The sequence below is a fragment of the Peromyscus leucopus genome, chromosome 19, assembly GCF_004664715.2.
Source record: "Peromyscus leucopus breed LL Stock chromosome 19, UCI_PerLeu_2.1, whole genome shotgun sequence".
Classification (NCBI taxonomy): domain Eukaryota; kingdom Metazoa; phylum Chordata; class Mammalia; order Rodentia; family Cricetidae; genus Peromyscus; species Peromyscus leucopus.
Window position 1 is genome coordinate 62,860,558 of NC_051079.1, and position 27,749 is coordinate 62,888,306.

Consider the following 27,749-nt stretch of genomic DNA (forward strand, 5'->3'; position numbering starts at 1 on the left):
TAGAATGTTTTTAACACATGTTCCTACTCTTCAAGTATTTTTGGCCAAAGAAATTAATTTATGCATGAGTATTAGGTTAAGTCACATGAAATTGACAATATTTTTTTTAAACCATTTTGTATATCTTAGGGGTCAGCAGTCTTCCTGATCTGTAACATTGTGCTTTTAATAATAATTTCTGGAAAATGGCCATGACATTCTCTGTGATGTGTTGGACTGGTTGGTTGGCGTGGGTTCTGCAGAACTCAAGAGTGAATCCACAAGCTACCGAGCATTCTAACACTAAGCTACATCCCCTGCTCCCCTTTCAGTTGGTTTGGGTTTTGTTTTGGTACGTGTGATTATGTTGCTGTGTGCAGGTGCACACGTGTGTGTCTGCACACATGTGGAGACCAGAAGTCACCCCTCCAGCACAACACCTTTCTTTCTTCCTCTGCTTCTTTTTTTCTTTTCTGAGGCACTGTTTCGGTGACCTGAAACTCACCTAGTAGGGTAGACTGGCTGGTCAACAAAGCCCCAGGAACTCTCCTGCCTCTGCTTCCCCGGCATTGGGGTCATAAGCACAGGCTTCTATATCTTTTTTTTTTTTAATCTGTTGGGTTTTTTCTTTCTTTCTTTCTTTTGGAGACAGGGTTTCTCTGTGTTGTTTTGGTGCCTGTCCTGGATCTCACTCTGTAGACCAGGCTGGCCTCGAACTCACAGAGATCCACCTGGCTCTGCCTACCAAGTACTGGGATTCAAGGCGTGCAACACCACCGCCCGGCTCTACATCTGGATTTTTTTTTTTTTTTTTTTTTTTTTTTTAGTTTTTCGAGACAGGGTTTCTCTGTGTAGCTTTGCACCTTTTCCTGGAACTAACTCACTTGGTAGCCCAGGCTGGCCTCGAACTCACAGAGATTTGCCTGCCTCTGCCTCCTGAGTGCTGGGATTAAAGGCGTGCGCCACCACCGCCCGACCACATCTGGATTTTTTTATGTGAGTTTTGGGAACTGAACTCTGCTCCTCATACTTGCAAAGCAAGCTTCACCCAGTATGAGACCCCTACCCCACTGCTTTTAATTTTCAGTTACAAATTTTCAGTGATCTGGAATGTGGCTATGTTAGCATTTTACTGCATAGTTCAGACTCTGTGGTGACGTCAAGTGGAAGTGATGGTGGATTGCTGTTGATTATCCCTGGTGATCGGAGTAGGAATGCTGCAGATGGCCAGGCAGTGATGGCGCACGCCTTGAATCCCAGCACTCAGGAGGCAGAAGCAGGTGAATCTCTGAGTTTGAGGCCAGCCTGGTCTACAGAGTGAGTTCCAGCACAGCCCAGGGCTATTACAAAGAGAAACTCTGTCTCGAAAAACAAAAAACAAAAATAAACCACTGTGGATGAATTAAAAATCACAGATAATCCCCAAATACCATTTTAGTCATTAACTTAAGATTCTTTTCCTGTTAAGACTTCTCTCGAGGTCTCTTTTTATGCTTGGAAATTGACTCGTTGAAGATCTGCTTTCTCTTTCCACATTCTGCTTTGCGCTGCTCTGTAACCAAGAACAAATAAAGGACGGTAATATGGAGGTGGCAGGATCGAGACTCTTGACTCGATCGTGAATAACCACCGTGATACACAGGGCTGACTCTTGTGTGACCATCAAACCCTAGAGAGGTCTATGGCTAGGAGGTCAGATAAAGCAGAATCCGGGTCCTTTAAAGTAGAAGTGGGAGGAGGCCTGACTTGAGGTGAGAAGGGTGTCTCTGAAGAGACTTGTCAGACAACCGCTTGGTCAAATGTGTGCCTTCCACGTCACACACCTGTGACCCCAGCTACTTGGGAGGCTGAGGCAGGAGGACTACAAACGAAGCATGGAGAAACAATTAACTTTGGGGCTGGCAGGAGGACTCAGAGGTTAAGAGCACTGGCTGCTCTTGCAGAGGACCTGGGTTCAGTTCCCAGCACCCACATTCTGGCTCACAACCATCTGTAACTCCAGCTCCTGGGGCTCTGACCCCCTCTTCTGACCTCTGTGGACACCAGGCATGCAGGGAGTACACATATATACATGCAGGCAAAACATGTAAAATAAAAATAAATCTTTTCCTTACACGGCTTTTTCATTACAGGTGATCTCCTTCTTTAGCTCAAGGCTGCTGCAGGCTGGAGCTGAGCTGTCAGTGGAAAGAGTCTTGGAAATCATTAAACAAGGGGTTGTGGCGCTGCCCAAGGACAGACTAAAGGTAAGCCGGCTGAAGACGTGTCTGCCTCCCCTGGCTGTTGATCATTTACGCGCACGTCAGCATCTAGCTGTACTCGGAATCATGCCGCTTACTCCGTACTCATAGGTCAGAGAGACCGAATATTTGCTCTGCTCTGCCCGATACCAAAACTGCAGTTCAGAGGAGAACAGCCAAATATGCTTTGACACCACTGAGTATCCCATGAGTAACCCCTGCACACCCCGTGAGCAGCTCTGCTGTTAACACATATGTTTTTAATCCAGTCAAGCAAATTGAATCATACAAACCTCACCAAAGGCTAATGGGAAGGTGGAGGCGGTGGTGATGCCAGTTACTGTGGGGCCTGACGCTTGTGAGTGCCTCCCCATGTCGTTCTGGGCCTCAGCATCTGAGTGTCTCCCTCATTCAGTCCCCTTCCCAAGTAGCTAGTGTCAGCAGCTGAAGTCATCAGGGGAGGAAGCCAGCATAGGAAGGTTAGTTTACCCAGAGGACTAAACTAGAGAGTGGTTGAGCTGAGTCAGGCCCAGGCAGTCTGGCTCCAGATCCCTGGCTTACGATCCATACACTGCTTGCTGTATGCCTTCATACAGTAATGAAAAGTACTTCATGGAAACGGGGGAAATACTGCATTTGAGAAAATACATGGTGTTTGTGTGGCAGAGGCACTCGAGGTGAACTCATGGGCGGAAGTCCACACCTCACACCTGATCCCTCAGAGCAGTGGTTCTCAGTCTTCCTAGCGCTGCAGCCCTTCAGTACAGTTCCTCGTGTTGTGGTGAACCCCAACCGTAAGTTATTTTTGTTGCTATTTCCTAACTATAATTTGGTTACTGTTATGAACTGTAGTGTAAATATCTGTTTTCATATGGTCTTAGGTGACCCCTAAGATAAGGTCATTTGATCCCCCCCCCAAAGGGGTCATGACCCACAGGTTGAGAACCACTGCCTGGAGCCTGGTGTGGTAGCTTAAATCATCTCATGAGCACTAAAACTTAGATTTGTGATGATAGCTTTTCTCTCTCAGAAAATACAAGAAACTCTAAAGGTGAGGATAGTTTATATGTCAAAGAAGACAATTTACTTTTCAATTTATGGTAGCAGAGAACACAGTAAAATCTATAAGCTAAAAAAGCAAGACATTTTGCTGAAAGTGTATGTAGCTCGTAACAAGGAAGAATTGCTCAAAAGGGTAGAAATTAAACAAAACTGTTGCCCACCCAGTTGCAAATGGTTTCACGTAAACAGATATAAGAAGGGCATTTCCAGATCTACATCCCTAGCCTCCTCTCCGGTCTCCTCCAGGCTACAGAGGAGATTTAAGGTCGTTGTATTTCCCAGAATCCTCTTCTCCCCATGATGCCACAGTTGCTGGAGATTTGGAGAGGCTGTTCTCTAGAGACAGCCTCCGGCCTCCACCAGCAGTGTTAGTCAGCTTTTCATTACTGTAACGCAATGCCTGAAGGAATCAACTGGCAAAGAGAGATTTGTTGTGGTAGTTTCACCCTGTGAATCAGTTGGCCCAAGTGCTCTGGGCCAGTCTTGAGACAGCATGTTATGACAGAAGCTTGTGACAAAACAAAATTCCAGACCTAGTTCAGAGCTCAGGAACAGAAGAGGAAAGAACTGGGGCTGCAGAGTTCTCCAGTGACCCACAAACCTACCCATTCCCTCTCAACGCTTCCACTAAATGCTTAGCTGCTCCATGAGCAGGACACCAAGTCCTTAATGTCTGGGCCTTTGGAGAACATTCTGTATCCAGACTAGAGCCTGTCTTGCAGTGGGCGACTGAGGTCGTCAGTGGTCCCCAGCGGTGCTGAAGTTTGCAGTGGCTCACGGAAAGCTCTGGAAAGCTCTGGAGCACTTCAGTGGTGTTGGCTGTCATGTCACAGCTTCCCTGTGCTCTGGCTCTCAGGAAGTCGGATGTACTTGATTGACATGAGTAGAGCTTCTGTTCACCCTACCAAACCAGTCAGAGAAGTAAAACTCCTGATTTCAGGAGATAATGATTGAATGTGAAGAACTCAAAGTCTCAGAAACGCACAGCGAAGGGAAACCACAGAAGCTGCAAGGCCATCCCCAGCAGTGTGGTGGTGGTGCATCAGGGTGGGCGTCCAGGAGCAGCTGGCAAGGCTTCCGCTGAAGTCCGCAGGCCTGCCCACCGCTGGCGCTAGACCTGGACTTCCCGTGTCCTTCGGGGTATGCACGTACCACCTCTATTGCCACACCAGGCTCTCAGCCATTGCCCCACAGGATAGCATGAAGGGGAAAGAGAGGATTCAGTGACCCACGGACAGTGTCCAAAGACACTGGTGATGCATCGTGAGAAGCGGCTAGCCATTCCGCGGACTGTGTGTAAGAGGCAGAAGGAGCAATCTGAGCCTGCTCAGACAGCCGCGGACTGTGCTGGGAGGAACTTGAATCCTGGGAAGCAGGGAACAACCTGGGGTCTTCAGTCCAGAAAGAGAGGACACAATTACTACTTACGCATCCTCCCCTTCTCAATACGGCTTTGCCGCTGTCCCCCTCGGTGAGTTGGTTGAGTATGTCCTTTAAACAAAATTGAAGCCCAAGATGAGGAAATGAATAGCGAAAGAGGTACTAGCCTCCCCCTTTTTTTTTTCATTTTTACTGTATTTTTTTATTTGACAAGTAAATGTGCGTATTTACATTTTAATGCAAGTGTTGGTGTGTGGGGTCAGATCAGGGTAGTGGTATATCCATCATCTCAGACATTTGCTATTTATTCTGGGGACATCCAAAAACTCTCGCTTCAGCTGTTATGAAATAGTCACTTGATTGGTGCCAACCACAGTAGTTCTACTGTGCTAAAAGTTGTTCACCTCCTGTTTCCATAAACCAGCCTCCTGCCGCACACCCCGGCTGGGCTCTGGAATCACTCTTCTACACTCTGCTTGTCTGAGATAGATCAGCGTTGTTCTTCTACATCTAAGTGAGAACATAACGATGTTTGTCTTTGTGTGCCTGACTGATTTCCATCTCCCATCCATGTTGCTGTAGATGGCAGAATTGTTCACAGTTGAGTACTATTCCATTGTGTGTGTACTACATTTCCTTATCCATTTACTCATCCACACCCCCTGGGATGATTCCACTTCATGGCTATTGTGAAGAGTGAGGCAGGCAGGAAAATGGAGTGGTTTATTTTAGATATATATCCAATACTAGGATTGCTGGATGTCTTGATTGGGTTTCTATTGCTGTGATAAAAAAACAATTACTTGCCGGGCGTTGGTGGCGCACGCCTTTAATCCCAGCACTCAGGATGCAGAGGCAGGCGGATCTCTATGAGTTCGAGGCCAGCCCGGGCTACCAAGTGAGTTCCAGGAAAGGCGCAAAGCTACACAGAGAAACCCTGTCTCGAAAAACCAAAAAAAAAAAAAAAAAAAAAAAAAAAATTACCAAAAAGCACCTCAGAAGAAAGGGTTTATTTCATCTTACAGCTTATATCCCATCATCCAAGGAAGTCAGAACAGGATCTCAAGCCGGGCAGAAACCTGGAAGCCAGGGCTGATGCAGACGCCATGGAGGAGTGCTGCTTACTGGCTTGCTCTTCATACCTTGATCAATTTTTTACAGAATCCAGGACAAACACAGGACTGCCAGCCTAAGAATGGCACCCCCACAGGGAACTGGGCCCTCCCACATCAATCATCAGTAAAGAAACATGCCCCAGCTTCCCACAGGCCAGTCCTCTGGAGACACTTTCTCAACTGAGAGTCCCTCTTCCCAACTGACTCTAGCTTGTGTTGAGTTGACGTAAGACTGACTGGCATCCTAGATCTATTTCCAGTTTTTCTAATACAGTCTCTGTACTGACTTCTTCCATACCGTGCCAGCCTTTTTAATCTTTTGACACTGTTTCTCAAAATTCTGGCAAATGTAACTTGTCAGTAAATTTTAGAACCTAAATTCTACAGTAAATAGTAATGCTGTGAGATATTTCTCCCAGCGTGCATAGCAGTGAACTGACCCTGTTGTCACCCCAGCTTTCTAGGTGAAGCAGCTAAGACCTCAGGACACCGAGTAGTGTTCAAGTGCAGAGCTGGTCCAGCAACACGCCTTAACAAAGCAGCCTTTCTCCAGTGATATTTTACTCTGCTAGCCTGGGCTGTGATGAAGAGTACTCATAAGTTAGGGTTAGTCTGAGATCATGGTAGGCTAATGTTGTTCGTAAGCCCAAATGTGAGCCAGAGAAGCAGGTGAGGTTACAGTACAGAGCCTGTATATCACGTGTGGTGAGGAGGAGGTTGTATAGAACCCGAGGAAGAGAGGATCCCAGGAGATACAGTGTCCGACCCCTGCAAGTATTATATCATAGAAAAGTCAGGCATTTCATCTTTGGGGTGGAAATTGGACCAAGAGAATACCTGCAGCAAAGTCTGGGAGCAAATATAAGAACATCGTGTGATCCAAGGGCACAGGAGAGGTGGGTTAAAAGAAGTCCATGGGAGCTTGGGGGCGGCTCCTTTGGTAAACTGCTTGCCGCACAGGCATGAAGATCCATAGCACCCATGTAAAGAGCTGGGCTCAGAGGCACACATTCGCCACCCCAGTGCTGGGACAGTGGAGACAGGGGGTCCCTGCAGCCCATCGTTAGCTAGTCCAGGTGGTTATGGAATATGACTTTAACTAGGCAAAGATGTGTTATATTTGTTTATGCTGCATTTTTTAACGATGTAAAGATGTGTTGCTTTGCCTGCCTAAGGCACCTGATTGTTGTAATAAAAAAGCTGAGCGGCCAATAGCAAGGGAATAGAGGGATAGGCCAGGCTGGTGGGCAGAGAGAATAAGTAGAAGGAGGAATCTAGGCTTGAGGGAGAACAATAGAAAATGAGAGAGCAAGGAAGAAAGATGCCCAGGGACAGACAGACAGACAGACACGGAGAGTAGTATATACAAAATGAAATAAAGGTAAAAAAGACCCAAGGCAAAACATAGATGAAGAAACAGGTTAAGTTGAGTTATAAGAGCTAGCAAGAAACAAGCATTTGTAACTAATAAGTCTTGGTGTCTTTATTTGGGAGCTGGTTGGTGGCCCAAAAGAAAGCCTGCTACACCAGGTTCAACAAGAGACCCTGTCTCAAAAATACGATGGAGGGACTGGGGAGATGGCTCACTTGAGAAAGCACTTACTGTCCCAGTGTGAGGAGGGGAGTTCCAGTCTCCAGGACTTAAGTACATGTTGGCTGGGCATGGAAGTGACAGCATTCACAAGGTATCAATCCAGCATCCCTAGAGCAAGCTAGCTGGCTAATCCAGCTAAGTCTGTGAGCTCTGGGTTCGGTCGAGAGACCTGCTTCACAAATAAAATGGAGAGCAGAGGGACAAGACTCCTGATGCCAGCAACACACATGTGTGTACATATACACACATACACACACACACACACACACACACACACACATACACACAAAATAATAAGGTAGAGAACAATTAAGGAAGACACCTGATACTTACCTCTGGCCTACACACACACACACACACACACACACACACACACACACACACACACGTATGTACACACATGAACACACACAAGCACATATGCTTGCACTTACCATGTGCACAGACACATATACATACACAAAGTCTTCTGATGGAAAGCTGCACAGAATTGTACCACAGATTTCTCGTGATTAGAGTCCAGAATTTGGCTGTTTTTCCTTCCATGCTGAGTTTTGCAGAGCGGTGCCCCGTTACCCACAGATAAAGTCTGAAGTTCTTACTCTGGGATTCTAGACAGCTCACGGTGCCCTCCTCTCCCAGCGCCCTGCCCCCACCGCCACCCCCTTGCTGCAGGCAACTCTGCATCTGTGTCCTTCTGTGGCCTCCCTTTGTGGATTTGCTTCTGCAGCTCACTTGTCGGGGTGTGCAGCGATCTGTCATCTGCTGTGCCTCTGCCCCCCCCCCCAAATTCTTTTTTTTTTTTTTTTTTTCTTTTTTTGGAGCTGAGGACCGAACCCAGGGCCTTGCTAGGCAAGCGCTTTACCACTGAACTAAATCCCCAACCCCAAGATTTATAAGTCTTTCAGATTTTTTTCTTTTCTTTTGGTTTTTTGAGACAGGGTTTCTCTGTGTAGCTTTGGAGCCTCTCCTGGAACTCACTCTGTAGCCCAGGCTGGCCTCGAACTCACAGAGATCTGCTTGCCTCTGCCTCCCGAGTGCTGGGATTACGGCTTCAAATTCTTATTCTGCCATCTTCTGACATTTGAATGTCTGTAGCTGTCTCTCTCTGTTCTGGCACTATCCTGAACACAGTGGGTTCAGCAGAGGACGAGACAAACACACCCTGCTCACACGGAGCTCACGGTTGTGGGGAAGATACAGTGAGCTAAAAGTGTCAAACAGATTTTAGAAATCAGTGGCTGATGGAAGCGTGCCCTTCGCCACCCCACTGCAGGACCCACACTGTTAACTGCTGCATCTCAGTCTCCTCCTCCATCCTCCTCTTCTCTTTCTTTCCTTGCTCATGACGTTTCTGACAGGTCCTGGTCACTTCGGTTGTCTTCGGGTTTTTCTGATTTTCAACAGAATCTCCTGATTCTGTTGAAGCTGTTCATATTTGGCCAAGGCCTCAGAAGCATACTGCCCTGGTGCAGCGCGGTCGGGTGTGTGGTGTCTGCAGGTCTCTTTTCTGGAGATGTTGTTTGGCATCTCCAGGCTTCTCAGTGAAGCGGGACCATTTGGTCTATTGTAAAGGTTAAACATCTTGGGAGTGACACTTGACACCTTTACTGGTACCTTGTTTCTCCTCAGAGTTTGGCCACTGATTTGACCATCCATCCGTAGGTCTGGCCACACCATGAGGAACTTCCCATTGTGGTGCTTGCCAAGTGAAGACTTTGTAGTTCCCTCTGTAGGTTCTTGTTCAGTGCTGACATTTATTTATTTTTGCCCAGATTGTTCTAGCTTTGGCAGTGGACTCCTGGGGTTGACTTGGCTGTCCTTTGACACGCCCCACCTTACTCTGAGTACTTTATGGGTCTGTGCGGTGGGTGCTGCGGATTAGTCTTGTATCTTCGGCGGCGGCGCAGACCCACTGGGGGCTGGGCCACCTTTTGCCGGACAGCCTTCTCTGCACCTTCCTTTCCCTCCTCCCTCTCCTCCAGTAAGAGCTCGTGCTCTGTGCCTTGCTGTGGTTCAGGTGCCTTCGCTCCTGTGTTCTTTCACTTCGCCCTCACCACCTCTGTCCTTTGTCCTTGCTGTGATGCCCATTTGTTTTCTAGTTCCTTTAATGAACACTCTGCCCAAGGACCCTTCCGAGGTCCATAGAAAATAGTGAAGGTTGACCTATAGTATTGACCTTAGCACAAAATGAATTACAGTGTGCAGGCCACACACTCGGATGTGGATGTATTGTCTTTTTATTGTAGTGTACTCAAGAAGAAATGGTTCTTTGAGACAGTCACATATACATGGAAATGCAGCCTTCTTCATGGTTTTGGCCAGCAGAGATTTGTGGGGGTCCCAGAGACGTGAACCCTTGCTTAGAGTAATATACTATTAAGGCCAAGGTCACGAGTAAATCCTTTAAGTCAGACAGGTAGTTTTGTTCTGGAACATGGAAAAAAAAATGTACCCCTGGGCTCAGCTTGCCACTGCAGTCAGTGGCTGTCGAGGTTGGAAGATGGATGGTTCAGGTTAAAAACAGAAAACAAAACAATCCATCACTGTATGGAAGAGAAGCTGAAGTGGGTCATGCTCTGTTGATCTAAATGAGAACCTGTCATTGCCACAGATGTTACTCAGGGTGGGCAAGGCTGTTTAGCCTTAAACCAAGCCTTGCTTCAATTATTTTAATCATTTTGGGGAGGGAGTCGGGTGTTTATATTAAATTAAATCACATAAAATGTCGAGAATTTAATTCACAGTATACTACAGTATCTGAAGTTGATTGGGAAAGCTGTGTGTTGAATAGTGTTAGTATATCACATGAGTGTGGTTAAGAGTCATTCAGGGTAGTTTGCTTGTATATATTAACATAATGTTGGTGTATAATGATAGCTTTATATATGTGATGGGTTTGTAGGAATGGATTTCAAATTGGAAATACTATTTTAATAAGCTCCATGTCTTAATATGGAAGTGTGGAAGTGTCTACATAGCGATTTATCATATATATTAAAACACTACATTGCAGCTTTTTGACTACCTTGGCTTAAGAGAATCATAAAATTCATGAATTTACTCATCAGCTAAGCAGATGAGCCTGACATTTTGACATTTGCCATCACTGAAGAATAAAAACTCAATTTGTAGAATTATTCTTCCAACTTTGGAGAAGCAGACATTAAGATCTAGAAGCCTGTGGCACAGTAATTGACAGTGAACCAAATAAAGTAGTGTTCAATCAATTATTATTTGACATAGTCTTCTAAAATATTTGCATAATAGTCTGTGTGGGAATGTATACTCATTGGCTAAATTTGTCTATGCAGTTAAACAACTGGGCTGTTCAAAGTAAATAGTATTAATATCAATCTAAACATTCGCTTTTTACTGGTTTTCCATGCAGTCTGGGAAAGGCAGCCCTGGGTCATCTTGTTTCCCAGACCTTCGTGCTTAAACAAGAGAATAAGGAACAGCTCTGGACCCCCTTTGCTTGTTTCTCATATCGGGTCTGGCAGGAACAACGTTAGCATGTCCTTCGCAAGCTGCACGAGTAGCCATGGCTGGAAGCCCTTGCAGACTTCTGTCCCCACAGCACAGCAGGTCCTGGCTCCCAGTTCACTGACTGAGAGCAGTTTGAGTGACGTGGGAGTGGAACGTAAGTCATCCGGTCCCGCGTGTGTTCACTGCACACTACCTCATACATGAGAGATGAGGTTCCTGGTTCCCCCTTTTCATGGGCTCAGTTAATTATCTGTGTTGCTGGACGATTAAGAATGTTACCATGTGTATCATGTGAAAATTAGGTCCTGTTTTCACAGAAAATTTAATAAAAAGATAACTTCTCTTTTAGTGCAAATAGGAAATTGTGGAATAACTTGATAAATCATAATAATTAAAAGTAACAACCAGCTCACACTAAATGAAGTATTTTGGGTGGTGGGGGAACTTTTATTAGTCTGTGGGTGTGAGTGTGAGTGTGCCACAGTGCATGTGTGGAGGTCAGAGGCCAACCTCAGGTGTCGCTCCTTGACTGCCGTCTTCCCCGTTTGAGGCGGGATCTCCTCATTATCCGCTGATGTGCGTACCCAGTGATCTGCCCTGAGGTCCTGGTGCCTCTCTGCCTCCCACCTCCCTTGCACCTCTGTGTCCAGCCTTCTCCTGGTTCTGGAGACCTGGACCCAGTTCATCAGGCTTATACAGCAAGCTCGTTACCCACAGAGCTCTCTCCCCAGCCCGTAAAGGACTTTTAAAGCCTTCATTCTTAAATGTAATTTTTAGAATATTTTCATTGTTGTCATTAATTGCATAAGGAGTTACATACACACATCAAAAAAAGATTAATTTGTCTGGAGGGTTTTTTATTAGATTTTTTCATTTTATTTTATGTGTAAGGATTTTGCCTGAGTGTATGCATGTGCATGCTTATGGAACATATTTTATAGACTTTCAATATGGAATTTTACAACTTCCCCTTTCTCTTATTGGGAACCTCCTCTTTCTCTTCCCCAAATGTCACCTCTGTGAGATCACCGATTCCTGTAACGTCCAGATAGTACATTGTCACTTAACTGTGGTTATTGTACCCCACTTGAGCACAGTATTGCCGGACATCTTTGAGAGAACAAAGGCACATACAGCATCACCCAGGCCTCAGGAGAGGAAGGGTACACCCTGCAGAGGTAGCTAACCAAAGAGCAGTTCACCCTGTTTGTCAAGTAGATGGCCGAGAGGGCAAGTTTCGGAAGGGAGACGTGACTGGACTAGTCAGGGGGAGTTAAGGAGAGACCTGGGCTCCACCTCATCTACCTTGAAGGAAAGTGAGGTTTACAAAGGTGAAAGAAGAAATCTAGGCAAAGGAAATCTGTGAGAGACGGTCCAAGGCACGTTTACTTAGTGTCCAGTGGAAACAACTGGACTCATAAATCCCCTGCCGAGTCAGTGTGGCTTTTCTCACTTAATGACACAATAAAGTCGTTAAACTAGTGCCTTCCAAACTTTTTGTTTTTCAAGACAGGGTTTCTCTGTGTAGCCCTGGCCGACCTGGATCTCACTCTGTAGACCAGGCTGGCCTCGAACTCATAGAGATCTGCCTGCCTCTACCTCCCTAGTGTATGCGTCATGACTGCCCAGCTACCTTTCAAACTTTTTGACTGTCATTCCCAGTTACACACACACACACACACATTTCCACCATGGGTAGCAATATTATACATTTTCATATAACTAAAACAAATTTGTGTAAAACAGTACTCACTGAGTATGATGGGCTCATGATCCTGTATCTTTTTTAATTGCTGGCCAGGCCTACTAAATTGATTTAATGATTAACTGCTCTTTAATGTCTTAGAGTTTTAAAAATTCATGCATTAAGTGAATGGTTTCAAACTGTGGCCCTTAGAGTGGGGGAGGGGTATCACCGTCCTCCAAGAACATGTTCAAAAATGCAGATCCTTGGGCTCCATCCAGATCTGTGGCCTGGTACTGCTCCTGCAGAAGACTCAAGTTCAATTCCCAGCAACCACATCTGGTTACATGCATATACACCACATTTGGGAGATGCCACAGCTCTTCACCTCACCATCCCTGCACACTTAGAAAGAAGCAAATTGGTGGGGATGGCTCAGTCAAGGAAGTGCTTGCAGTTTACATGAGTTCAATCCCTAGAATCCACATAAAAAGCCAGGCGTGGTAATACATGCTTAGAATCCCAGTGCTAAGAAAACAGACAGGAGGATCCCTAGTGTTTGCCAGCCTAACCTAAGTAGGTGGAGTTTTCCTGTCCTGCAGCCGCTCTCATAATCACTCAGAGGCTTAATACTATTTACAAATGCTCAGCCAATAGCTCAGGCTTGTTACTAACTAACTCTTACATTTAAATTAACCCATATTTCTTATCTATGCTTTGCCACATGGCTCATGGCTTGTTACCTTATTTACTACACATCCTGCTTCCTCGGTGGCTGACTGGCATCTCCCCTGACTGCCCCTTCCTCATCCCAGCATTCTCAGTTTGGCTTTCCCAACTAACTTTATCCTGTTCAGCTATTTGGCCAGTCAACTTGTTTATTGAACCAATCATAGCTACATAAATTCACACAGTGTGCAGAAGGATTATTCCACAGCAGCCCTACCCTACTTAGCAAGTTCTAGACCAGTGAAAACACTTTCAAATTATAAGGTACATGGAGAGGGGGAGCTCGGTGGATAAAGAGCACTTTTGCAGGACATGTGTGAGAACCTGCATGCAGATCCCCAGAACCCATGGAAAAGCTGAGCAGAGTTGCATGCTCACGCCTGTAAGCCCACAGCTGTGCGGGTAGGGAGACAGCAGGCTTGCCAGGCTCACTGGCTGCCAACCGAGCTCTGGGTTCAAAGAGAGACCCTGTCTGAAGGGAACAGGGCAGAGAGGGGCAGAGCAGGATACCCAGAATCCTCCTGTGGCCTCTGTGTACATGCGCATGTACACACATACACACACACACACACACACACACACACACACACACACACACACACGGAGGAAGGGAGGGGTCGGGGCAGCTAGCTAGGTTTAAGGAACAACACCCAAAGTTTTCTCCTGCCTTCACATATAGGTGTACCCTTCTCCTCCTCCTCCTCCTCCTCCTCCTCCTCCTCCTCCTCCTCCTCCCCTCCCCCTTCTCCTCCCTCTTCCCCTTCCTCTTCTTCTCCTCCCTCCTCCCCTTCTCCTCCTGCTACCCTCCTCCCTCCTCCCCTTTTCCTCCTCCCCTTCTCCTCCTGCTGCCCTCCTCCCCCCCCCCTTTTCCTTTTCCTCCTCCCTCCTTCCCTTCTCCCCCTCCTCCTCTTTATTTGTTTTTCTTTTGTGGTTTTTTTGACACGTGATTTCATTGTGTAGCCTGGGCTGGCCTGTAACTAACACACTACGTCAGTTAGGCTGGCTTTAAACTCATGATCCTCCTGCTTCGCCCTCCCAAGCTCACTGATACCCAGGTGCACGTCTCCCCAAAGAGTTCTTACCTAAGCATCTTTCCAGCTCAAGACCTTCTGAAAACTTTGGAAGGGGTGTGACCTTAGAGGGCAGCAAGGCAAAGGTCCAGTACTCACACAGCAGTGCGGTGCCTTACACAGAGCGAAACTGGTCATTTGGGGTTGAGGCCACTTTCCTTACAGTGATTTTCATTCCCAGCAAGTTGAAGGTGACAGCAATCGACACAGATAATCCAGCAGTGATGCCAGTAAACATCTGCCAGACCGTTTCACTTACACTTCTTGGAACTGGATTTGTAGGTTTTAGGAGATTTGAGGCCCTGAAGTCTAGCCTCGTTCTTTGAGGAATTTGAATATCAGTGATGCCACCTGTCGGTGTGGGACAGTTGACTAGCTCATAGAACTTTTGCCTAGCAGTTCAGAGACTACACACTCAACCTGCTAAAAACTAAATGTGTTTGGAAATTTTTAATGATATGGGGACAGTAAAATGGCTTATTTGGTAAAGATACTTGCCAACAAACTTGTCCAACCCTGGGATCCACTTGTAAGGGAGAGAACTAGATCCTGTAAGGTGTTCCCTGATCCCACATGTGTGCATCCCTCCCTCCCACCCAAAGTGAGTAGGAAAGGTTTTTAAAACTGTAAAGATAATAGTTTGGTTTGGTTTTGCTTAGACAAAATCTCTCCGTTATGTGGCCCTGACTGTCCTGGAATTTGCAGTATAAATCAGGCTGACCTGGAGCTCAAAGAGATCCTGCCTGCTTCTGCCTCCTGAGTGCTGGAACTAAAGGCATGTGTCCCCATGCCTGATAGGATCTTTTACCCAGTCCCACTTCAAAATATGAGTTTGGGTAAACATTTCACAGGATTTACTAATCCTTCACCCTTTTTTGGACTCTACAGACCATCATTCTCCACTTGAAGGTACTCCCTACTTAACCCTGGTCCTGGGTACCCCCTGTGTAACTGTCATCCTGGGTATTCCATATATAACCCTGATCCTGGACTTGATAGCTTACTTTCTATCCAGAAGTGACCTTTGTTCATGAAGAAGGTTACATAGATGTACTTTGAAATGGAAATGACCCTATCCCATTGAAAACAGGAAAGTTTTACCTTATTTGTCGTTGGGGATGGCCTGAGCATGGCAGGGCATGCATGTGTGGGAATCAGAGGACAGCTTTCACTAGTTGGCACCCTACCTCCAACTGTGGGTGCTGGGGCTCGCTGTGCTCTGGTTGTCAGGATTGGTTGACAAGTGGCTTCACCACTGGCCATCTTACCAAACCCCGAAACAGTTGTTGGTGTTTTAACTATACATATGTGGGTGTTTTGCCTGCGTGTATGTCTGTACACTGTATATGTGCCTGGTCCCAAGGGAGGCCAGAAGAGGGCATCAGATCCCCTGGAACTGGAGTTACAGACATTGAAAGCTGTCCTGTGGGTCCTCTGGAAGAGCAGCCAGTGCTCTTAACCACTGAGCCACCTCTCCAGCTCCCCCGAAACAGTTGTGAAAAGCACCTGGAGTCCTTTTTTCTCTGGCCTCAGATAAGTGTCCCTGTGTCTGCCCTCAGCTTATGCAGTTGTTCACTAACTTTGGAGTGCAATCGGAAGGGCTGTATTTTATATCTGTCTTTCTGTTTATTAAGTCCCAACAGTGATAGCTTGGTCTAGTGATGGCATACATTAAAAGATAGTCAAAGAATCGTCTACCAGTAACACCCTCTCTTTCCTTACTATTGTGGAAAAGAGGTGTGTGTGCATGTGTGTGAGGGCAGAGGGCAGACCTTGAGTGCCGTTCCTCTGGCACTGTCCACCTTCCTTTTGAGGCGGTGTCCCTCACTGGCCTGGAATTCACCACATAGGCTGGGCTGGCTGGCCAGCAAGCCCCTAGAACCTTCTGTCCTTACCCACCTGGGATGACAAGCACACACCACCTTATATCCCTGTTTTCTCAAGTGGGTTCTGGAGACTGATCTCAGATTTGTGCTTGTACAGGATCCCTTTACAGATGAAGCTACATCCGCATTCCTCTTACTATTTAAATTAAGAAAGAAATCACATGTTCAGATGATTGTAAAATACAGGGATACGTATATGCACATACATTAAAGGAATAATTATAAGATGAACTATGTGATTACTGTTCAGATCAAGAATTTGAGCCGGGCGGTGGTGGCTCACACCTTTAATCCCAGCACTCGGGAGGCAGAGCCAGTTGGATCTCTGTGAGTTTGAGGCCAGCCTGGGCTACAGAGTGAGTTCCAGGAAAGGCTCCAAAGCTACAGAGAAACCCTGTCCTGAAAAAAAATAAGAAAGAAAGAAATTGAGCATTGCCAAGGAATCCTAGTGTGCCCTGTCCTGGAAATAAGGACCTGGGGGAGAGGCTTGTCATTTCACCAGGTCTGTGGGTCCCCAAGCACTATAGCTTTGTCTTTGGGCTGCTCATAATGGAACCATGATTGTGCACCATGCCCTCGTTACACCTTCTCCTTCTCTCTCTCTCTCTCTCTCTCTCTCTCTCTCTCTCTCTCTCTCTCTCTCTCTCTCTCTTGACTTGTCTGTCTGTCTGTCTGTCCGTTTTGTTGTTTTTCGAGACTGGGTTTCTCTGAGTAGCCCTGGCTGTCCTGGAGGTGAGCCATGCCAAGCCGGCACATCCTTGCACCTCCTTTTACTCAGCATTGTATTTGGGAGAGGCGTTCATGGTGTCCCGCCATGCTTCTTCCCACTGATGCAGTGGCATTGCCGTGTTGAATCGTTGGCAGTCTAGCCTTTCTTCTGTTGGCAAACCTTTCTATATTTCTAACTTTAAACTTCTAAAAATAGAAAAAGTTCAATAAATGAAGCAAAATTTCACAAAGCTAAAAACAGAGAGAGAGAGAAAGAGAGAGAGAGAGATAATTCAAAAATAATGGAACTCAGTCACAGCAAGAATGCCATCTCCCCCAGCCCAAGCTGAGTGACAGCAGATGCTCCACCCAGTGGCAGCGGAGGGCAGAAGATCTTATCCTCTATCGTTTTATGTATTAGTTTGTTTGGAGCAAGGTTCCACTCTGTAGCCTAGGCTGGTTTGGAACTCTCTGCGTAGACCAGGGTGTCCTTGAACTCTCAGTCTCCCTAGTGCCGGGATTACAAGTCTGCACTACTTTGCTTCATTATAATCTTTGAAAGATTATGCCAGGTCATATCAAATAAGTTCCAGATTTTAAATTTGAAATAATTGACATTGGGGGGTTGGAGAGACGGCTCAGCTGTTAAGAGCACTTGTTGCTCTTGCAGAGGACCTGGGTTCAATTCCCAGTACCCACATGATGGCAAACAACCATCTATTACTCCAGTTCTGGGGAAGCCAACCCCCTCTTCTGACCTTCACAGGCACCAGGCACACACATGGTACACATATACATATAAACACTCATACACATAAAACAAAAATAATCTTTAAAGAATCATTTGTCATGCAAACATGTTTACTGACCACAACCCAACTAAATTAGGAATTAACGATGAAATAATTGAGGGAATGTCCAGATATTTGAAAAAACACAGCACACTTTTAATGAGTCAAAGAAGATATCACTAGGAAATCAGATTCACTTTAGCCTGAATAAAAACGAACATACACTTATGAAAATGTCTTTTTCAATGAAGTAGCATTACCTCAAAATCAAAACAAGATAAGACCTCTGAAAAAGTCAAGAAGAGTGTCTCTCATGAACAGACTCAAAAGTCTCTAAGTAGTAGCAAACTACACCCATCAACATACAGAAAAGATTATATACCGTGACCAAGTGAAGTTTGTCTTAGGAATATAAAGAAATCTAATGTGATGAGCCATATTGATGAAGTGAAGCATAGCTTTGCACTGAAGCGGCCAAATGAAGTAGTGGCAAGCTCTATGCTCACGAGGTCTGAACTGTGTATTCCCTGGCCTCCACAGAGAGGTCTGTTAGTCCCCATGATAGACTTCACAAAAAAACTAGGAATACAAGGGAACGTCCTCACTTGGTGAATGAATATTTGAAACCCCTCCAACTAACATTATATATGCATAGTAACGGAAGACAGCATGTATTCTTGTATGATCAAGATCAAGGCAAGTATTCTTGGTACATCTATTCAGCATTGTATTGGAAATCTTAGGAGATCATTAAGACATGATGAAATCAGATTTCAGCAGGGGGCTAGCAGTGTAGCTCAGTAGAGAGAACGTTTGCCTGGCATGCACAAAGCCCTACATTCAGTCCCCAGCACAACATAAAACCCCAGCACTGAGAATCAGGAGGGGAGGATTATCCTCAGCCACACAGTTCAGAACCAGCCTGGTCTAGGGAGACCCTGGGGTGGTGGGATGGGGTGGGGTGAGGGGTGACAATTGAAAGTGAAGAAGTAAAACTGTCTTCATCTGCAAACAAAGTGATCCAGTGTGCACAGGATCTAAAGGGATCCAGGACAGTAAATTAATTTAAGGGGTTGTTGGATATGACCCATGTACAAAAAGCTGTACATTTCTTTATACTAAAAACAATGCTTAATAGACAGTGACATACTCAGAAGTGAGCGTATGCATATGTTCAGTTCAGTGGTAAGCTGCTTCCCACGACTGCTGTCTTCAGTTAATACTTTCATTAACGTCGTCTAAAAGTTCTTTTTTTGTTTTTGTTTTTCGAGACAGGGTTTCTCTGTGTAGCTTTGGAGCCTGTCCTCAAACCCACTCCGTAGCCCAGGCTGGCCTGTCTCTGTCCCCCGAGTGCTAGGGTTAAAGGCGTGTGCCACCACCGCCCGGCTTGTCTAAGAGTTCCTATTTTGTCAACAAAAAGGATGGCATGCTTGCCTCTCAGTCGGCCACTGTCTTTACCCCTCCACGTAGGCACCCACTGTCGTTATCTCTCACACTTGGCCACGCCCGTCTTCATCCGAAGCCTTTTCCTGTGTGCGCTGAGCTGGGCACTGTTGGGAAAGCAGTACTTGGACTCTTTCGGGTTCTACTTCCTGTCTGCCTCTGTAAGCCCAGACAGAACACTTCGTCTCCAAGTCCTTCTTTCAGACCATCTGTACTGTTTGTGTCCCCTGCTCCCCTCCCTGTGTGTACATGTATGTGTATGTCGCACTTCTCTTCATTTCGGGTTCCTTGGTGTGTTTCTGTTTCTAAACCCCGTTCTGACTTCTCCAGTACACTGCCTTGTGCGGAAGAGCCACTCAATAAACCTTGCTGCGTGGTTGGAATCAGCTTGAGAACTAAGTTTCTGCTCTCAGGGTTGGTGATCTGAGAACCAGCCAGTTGATAACCCCCACAGAAAACCACTACAGTGTCTGAACAAATAATTCAATCTGTCACTACTCAGAGGACCTGGCCAGTGAGTGAAGTGGACTCCTGGAGTCTGCGCTCATTTAGAAGGGAGATACAGGCTTTATGTGTTTCTGTGTCCACAGCTTTTAGCCTGGAGCCAAGTATAGTCCAGGTAGTCACAGCAGGGTAGTGAAGGCCTCTTAATGAAGAACTTCCTGGCCTGGGAAACCACAGAGATCAACCCGTGCTGAGCAGAGTAGTAGAATCCCGAAAGGCATCCAGAAGAGTCCCAAACTGTGTTCCTCCAAGTGTCTGCCTGGTTCCTGAGCAGTATATAAGACATTAGCTTAAAACAACCAAGGGCTAGCTGGGCAGTGGTGGCACATGCCTTTAATCCCAGCACTCGGGAGGTAGAGGCAGGCGGATCTCTGTGAGTTCGAGGCCTGCCTGGTCTGTGGAGCTAGTTCTAGGACAATCAGGACTGTTACACAGAAGAAAGGGGGGGGGCAGAAATCTGAAGTAAAACTGAGAGCTGCAGCCCCTTGGAGACTAGAAGATGAATACAGGCACCAACTCGGGGAGGGGTGACAGACTATCCCATTGGAAGAGAGGAAATAGCAAGCTGTGTCCTTGTCTCAGGACCCTTTTGAAAGCTCAGTCTAACTGCAGTCCATGCCCACACAGCAGAACTGGGGAACACATGGACATGTGGCAGGGAACATGAGGTCCATAAACACTGAGAATCGTGGAGGAATCACAGAAGAGGAGGAGGAGCCCCTGCGGCCGGCTACCCACAACCATGACTGGACCTTGAGCCACACCTGCAGAATTAGCTCTTACGTCCCAGTTAATGATGGGGGAGGGCTGGCAGAAACCAGAGCCTGCTCAAAATATGGTGACTCTCACAACCTAACATTAATTTTATTCAGGATACGATCCAAAATTTCCCTGACATCCAAGGAATCAAGAAAATGGAACACATTCTCTACATAAAAGAAAATCAATTAAGCTCAACCCCAAGATGAACCAGATGTTAGAACTTACAGACAAGGATTTTTTGAAGTAACTACTAATAACTCTTCTCCATTTTTTCATAGATGACACATGTTTTCAATGCATGAAAATTTAAGTAGAGAAATGAGATGTCTCAGGCAAGCAACAGAAACTACACAAAAGACCCAAATAGGGGAAAGACAGAGGTTTGCAGATAGGAGATGCTAATAGCAACCAGTTAGGTAAACAGAGAGAACCAAAGTCAAGATACAGTGGCATCAAAACAGTTGACAAGCAGTAACGCAGACCCAGGAAGAGACCACACAACCCAGCAGACAGCAGTGATGGACAGTTACCATCCCTGTTCTCACGGGTAACCACATGGCCTCGGAGATTCCTAAAAGTGCTAAAGAAAACAGTGTGAACCCAGAATTCTCTGTCAGGTAAGGAGAGCCCTCAAGGGTGAACTCGAAGTGAAGACACTGAGGTAAAGACTGCTAGATGCATGCTGCTCTGTAATGCTAAAGAAGTTCTTTGGGCCAAACAGAAGTGATACCAGATGGAAATTCAGATTTTCAAAAACTAAAGACTATTTACAAGAAGTGATAACTGTCCAGATTACTGCATGTTTTTCCTTGATATTCTCATCCACTGTCTTCCTTCCCTTCTCCTAGTTTTACTTATAATCTGTATAGGTTCCTGTAGCCAGAAGTTTCTCGGGTCCCACCCAGCCCTCCATGGTCCAGACAAATCTCTCTCACCCATGGTCCACAGCCTCTCGGACCCAAGTAAACACACAGAGGCTTATATTATTTACAGACTGTATGGCCTATGGCTTTAGCCGCTTGCCAGCTAGCTCTTTCTTCTTAAATCAACCCATTCCTATAAATCTATATTCCAACTATAGGTTCCTAAAACTAAAAGTACTACTGTATCTTTCAAGATTGATTATGTTCATAGATGTAGATTTTTAAAAACTATAGTGTGGAAGAGGGGAGGGGAATGGTCCTATATGGTTATGAGTTGTGTATTTTACATGAGGTGGTACATTATCCTCTTTATGAAGACTGAAAAGTTACAGATCTGCTTTGTTATCTATAGCAACCGCTATGAAATCATACAAAATGACTAACCCAAAAGCCGGTGTGATAGCTTAGCAGGCAGAGCCTTGCTGTGGGAGCCCAGCAATCAGAGTTCAATCCCTGGACCCCATGTGAGGATGGAAGCAAAGAACCACCTCACAGTTGTCTGATCTTCGCATTCATCTGTGGCACACACTCACACCCCCACCCTCGGCGCCCCCACGTAATAATGTTCTGCCCCCATGTATGCCTGCAGGCCAGAAGAGGGCACCAGATCTCATTACAGATGGTTGTGAGCCACCATGTGGTTGCTGAGAATTGAACTCAGGACCTCTGGAAGAGCAGCCAGTACTCCTAACATCTGAGCCATCTCTCAAGACCCTTAAAATAATATCTTTAAAAGCCAACCAAGAAAAGTAATATCCTAAAGAACACTTAAGTAATACAACTGTCACCCCCACCAAGGAAGGAAGAAAACTGAAAATTAGACAACAGGTAATAACTACATTAAGCAGTAATATCCCAAGCTCTCTTTCCAAAGGAAGCATTGTCAGATTGGATGAAAGAAGACACAGCAATAAACCATCTGCAGAGGATGGACTTTAACCATAAGAACTGGAAGTAAATAGAAGAAGACCTGGAAAGATGGCTCAGTGGTTAAGAACACTGGCTGCTCTTCCAAAGGACCCAGGTTCGATTCCCAGCACCGACGTGGCAGCTCACAACTGTCTATAATTCCAGTTCCAGGGGATACAGAATCTACACATACATACATGCAGGCAAAACACCAATGCACATAAAATAAAAATCAATAAATTATTTTTTAAGGAAGGAAGGAAGGAAGGAAAGAAGAAAGAAAGAAAGAAAGAAAGAAAGAAAGAAAGAAAGAAAGAAAGAAAGAAAGAAAGAAAGAAAGAAAGAAAGAAAGAAAAAAAGAAAAAGAGCCGGGCAGTGGTGGCACATGCCTTTAATCCCAGCCCTTGGGAGGCAGAGGCAGAGGCAGGTGGATCTCTGAGTTCAAGGCCAACCTGAGCTACAGAGTGAGTTCCAGGACAGGTTCCAAAGCTACATAGAGAAACCCTGTCTCGAAAAGCTAGGGGAAAAAAAGAAGAAGAGGAGGAGGAGGAGGAGGAGGAGGAAGAGGAGGAGGAGAAGAAGAAGAAGAAGAAGAAGAAGAAGAAGAAGAAGAAGAAGAAGAAGAAGAAGAAGAAGAAGAAGAAGAAGAAGAAGAAGAAGAAGAAGAAAGAAAGAAAGAAAGAAAGAAAGAAAGAAAGAAAGAAAGAAAAAGAAAGAAAGAAAAAGAAAGAAAGAAAGAAAGAAAGAAAGAAAGAAAGAAAGAAAGAAAGAAAGAAAGAAAGAAAGAAAGAAAGAAAGAAAGAAAGAAAGAAAGAAAGAAAATGGAAGAGGTCCTAGAAAGATGGCTCAGTGGTTAAGAGCATTGACTGCTCTTCCAGAGGACCCGGGTTCAATTCCCAGCAACCATATGGAGACTCACAACCTCTGTGACTCCAGTTCCAGGGGATCTGACACTATCTTTTGGCCATCACAGGCACCAGGTGTGCAAGTGGCGCACACATATATACCTGTGGACAAAACAATTATACATGGGCTGGAGGGATGGCTCAGTGGTTAAAAGTACTGACTGCTCTTCCAGAGGTCCTGAGTTCAACTCCCAGCAACCACATGGTGGCTCATAACCATCTGTAATGAGATCTGGTGCCCTTTTCTGGCCTGCAGGCAGACATGCAGATAGAACACTATACATAATAATAAAGAAATCTTTTAAAAAAAACACTCATACATATAAACTAAAACAATAAAAAAGGAGGAAGAAAGTAAATGAAAGAAAAGATTTATTGCAAACCAGTGAGCAGGAAGCTAATGTAGCTACTACAAAAATGTCAAAGCAAATCTAGTTCCAAGTGACGTGTGGCTGTGGCAAATGTGCATGTACTCATAACCACACTTCAAAATCAGTCCTAGTCAGGGTTGCTATTGCCGTGAAGAGACACCATGACCACAGCAACTCTTATAAAGGAAAAACATTCAATAGGGGTGGATTACAGTTTCAGAGGTTCAGTCCATCATCATCGTGGTGTGACATGGTGGTGTGCAGGCAGACGTGGTGCTAGAGAAGGAGCTGAGGGTCCTACATCTTGACAGGCGGCAGACAACCAGAAGTGGTCTGTCTCACTGGGTATAGCCTGAGCATAGGAGACCTCAAAGCCCACCCACCCCCAGTGACACTTCCTCCAACAAGGCCACACCTCCCATGAGTGCTACTCCCTTTGGGGGCCATTTTCTTCAAACCACCACCATCGTGTAACAAGAACATTGGCAGGGCTGATGAAACAGATCCACCCACTGTCTCTATTGGAGATTCGCATCCTTCCCTCAGCAACTGAGAGAACTAGACCAAAAAAAATCAGCAAAGACATAGGAGATCTGAAAGGCTGTCAGCCACCTCCTCCTGATTGGCATTTATAGAACATCCCACGATGGCAGGATTCACTTTATTTTGAATGTGTATGGTACATTTATCTAAGTATACTCTATTTTGAGCCTTATGACTAATTTCTATAAAATTAGAATCATCAAAGTTGAGTTAGATGATCAGAAATCGATAAAATGCCAGAAAAGGCGATGTGTGACAGGAAGCAAATGTATAGGTGTGTGGAGCCAGGTGTGTGATTCCTGCAGGGAATCAGATTTGAAGGGAGTCAGAGGGAGCCCTTTGACACAAGGCGCCTGGTCTGTATCTGTGGTGATGGTCACATCATATGCAGATAAGAAAATTTATCAAATTGAACACTTGAAATTAGTGGATTTTGTTGTGTAACATCAATACATGAAAAAGTGGGGAATGCTCAGAATGTTTGGTCATTTTTATCTAACAAATGCCACAGTCTCCACTTAAAATTGGAGAGCAGAAAAGCATTGCCCAAAAGGAACATCATTTTTCTGCAAAGCCCCCATGCCAGGTAGGGTCCCATGTGCCCAGCCACCCAAAGAGAAGCGAGTTCGTGGGTGAGGACTGGAGACGCTCCAGTTCTGAGAAGGGAAGCACATGAAGCAGACATGTGACCAGGAACTAGGAGTGTCCTTCCTTGTGTCCTTTCCCACAGCAGAGCACGAGCTCCTGTAACAATAGGAACTATGTAAATACCAGCCTAGAAGTGAGCTGCCTTACACTCAAGAAGCAAGCTTTCCATCTAAGCAGAGGACTTGTGGGAAGGTGCTGGAGGCAGACAGCAGGGATGGGCTGTGTGGCATCCGTCACATGTGATGTACCAGGGACATCCCTGGCAGTAACTGGTGTCATGGTTTCACGGTACCTTTTGTTTTAAAAGCTGCACAGATGTCTTAAGGAAATGCACACCCTGCACTTTGTGCTGTTACTGCATTCTGTGTGATAACTCTGTCAAAGTCAAATGTCTCCAGCAAAGTCAGTTTGCGTTTCTGTTGTCTCTAAACAAACAGCCCAGCACTTGCTGTTATAACAGAGCTGTGAAGTACTCCAACAATTACAACTGCATGTTTTTATGTGTCTCACCAAACACATCACAGTAGTTTCCTTTGGGCACAGTCTCTGCAGCGTGCAGAGTAAATCAAAAGTAGGAAATGCTTGATGTTGTCTAGAAGTAGAATGGCATGGCAGTTTTTCTTAATATGTCTTCCAGACTCAAAGTTAAAAACGTAATATTTTTCATATGATTGCAACTGTGCTCACTTATGTTTAGAAGCCTGTACTCACAAAAGTGGAAGGCCGTTCCCCAGAATGCAAATGTTTCCCGGGACTAGAAGGCTAACGGTGGGTTGTTTGTGTGTTTGTGTGGCTTTGCCTTATTCAATGTTCTCTGGTGTTATTGTCATCCGTGATGGCCTGCTAGTACACCCAGGGCAGTGCCTGCCCAGCATCAGCATGGGAAAGTATGTGCTAGCGAGCTTTGAAGTGTGTGGGGGCTCGGGACTCTTCTCGTATTCTGTCAGGTCTGTACTGTAGAATAGGGCAGGAAATAGCAATCCTGTCCTCCACTGGAAAGAGCACGTCACAGAAAATTTTCTCTGTAAAACAGAGCAAAAAGCCTTTGCTCCCTTCTTCAGCCCCCCAGCTCACAACCGACTCACAGCAGTAAACGTCTTGAATTCTTAGTTTGGGGAAGCCGATGGCATTCCATAGCATCACCCATCTCCCCATCCCTCCCCCTCACCGCCGCCGCCCCAGCCCCATCACAGGGTGGATGGGACACCCCTCTGTCTCACTCATATCCTTTGTTCGTTTCCCAAGGGGGGCTCCAGAATGTGTGCTCTGCTCTGACCTCGCTGGTTCTGTGTCTCCTTCACTACATCACACTGTACCTGCATTCGCTTGCCTCTGTAATGGACATATTTGCTCGTTTTAACAGTCTGTGTGACCCTGCCCTTGCATGAAGTGTGGAGAAAGGGATAGGGAGAAGACTCACTGGGTGAAATGCTCACTGTACAAGTGTGAAACTTGAGTTCAGGTCTCCAGTGTCCACATAAAAAGCCAGTCTTGAAACACCTACCTATAATCCCAGCGCAGGCTTGGGGGTGTAGAGGCAGGATGATCCCTTGGATGAGGATTACCGAACAGCCATGTAGCTGATCCAGGGAGCTCCGGGTTCAGTGATGGACCCTCTCCCAAAAAATGAGGTGGAGCCAGCAAGATGGCTTAGCATGTAAAGGTGCTTGCCATCCCACCTGACATCCTGAGTCCCATCCCCAAAGCTCCCATAGTGGGAAGAGAAAGCCAGCTCTTACAAGTTGTCTTCTGACCTCCTCCACATGTGCACACATGCTGTGTGTCCATCCATGTGCATTATGTGTGCATATGTAAATGTGAAAACTAATCTTAAATAACTAGGCAGTGATAGAAGAAGACCCACGATGTCAACCTCTGGCATGATACATACACAAATGTATCAGATACACACAAACCTGGAGAGAAGTGTAAGGGGTAATGGTTGGAGGAAAATACCTCCTGCATTCCAGCTCGTCAGCAGCCATGTCACCTCCTCTGTGGGACCCCGTTCCTTGGCCCTCACAGGGGGTGGTACTGGACTTAACAAAAGTCAACCCCAGAAGGAAGGAATGTACTGAGAGCAGCTTTCCCTGACTCCTGTGGACAAGTGCCTTGTGTTCTTGTGTGTCCAGACCCTACAGTATAATGTCTGTGTCTCCAGCAAGGAGACAGGAGTCAAAGCCAGGCCCCTGGCCTGGGCTGCTGCTGGTGGGGACCTGAAGGGTCTCGCCCTGGCTGCCTGCCCCGTGGCCAATCATAGCCTCTTCTCTGGAACCTTGAGCCTTTCGGTGGCAGCCTCAGCTGTCCCCCTTGGGTCCCCCACTCCTCTCCCCCTCTCTCCCATTTGGCTTCGGAGTTTGAGACTGTCTGAAAGCAGGCGCATCCAGAAGAAACAGAAAACGTGTGAGTTCTCTTGGAACTTATTATATAAGAAACTCATGTGCTGTGCAGGATATTTACAAGGAACAGGTCTGGACATTAATTAGAGGTCTCAGATTTGCTTTTGGCCATTAAACTCAGTAGTCATTTGTAGCTGTTCTACAGAGCACTGCTGATTGCCTTTCTTATATTGTGAAACTGACTAATCCTACTACAAGGAATCAGCCCTAATTTTAATTTGAGCCTTTTAGTTTTTCTGGTTTTGCTCATTTTCTACATTTATAATACCATGTGCAATTAATACGCATGTCGATTATTAAAGTTTGGGGTGGCTCATAAGTACAATACCTAGAAGTTTATCTCTGCTCTTTGCACTGCACCAACAGAGCTCTAGTGTGGTATCGGGCATCCTCAGCTCACAGGACGGGATGGTATCACATCTCAGATGAGTGGTAAATAACCTGGAAACATCCTGGCTCTTTGGTGCTTTCTTCTTGTTATCAAATTACTTATCCTTAATAAAGCAGATTTAAGCCAGGCGGTGGAGGTCCGAGTCTTTAATCCCAGCATTAGGAAGGCAGAGGCAGACAAGGCTAGCCTGGTCTACAGAGTGAGTTCCAGGACAGCCAAGGCTA

At 45.8% G+C, this 27,749-nt stretch overlaps 1 protein-coding gene across 2 annotated transcripts in view; it reads left to right on the forward strand.

The window, feature by feature from the left end:
• The window catches only part of Dym (dymeclin), a 295,335-nt gene that overhangs the window by 243,023 nt on the left and 24,563 nt on the right, over window positions 1–27,749 (forward strand). For both annotated transcript variants that reach the window (XM_028871947.2, XM_028871945.2), the window contains one exon: window positions 2,112–2,225. In XM_028871947.2, the coding sequence (XP_028727780.1) occupies window positions 2,112–2,225 (114 nt within the window). The remainder of the gene's footprint in view (window positions 1–2,111; window positions 2,226–27,749) is intronic.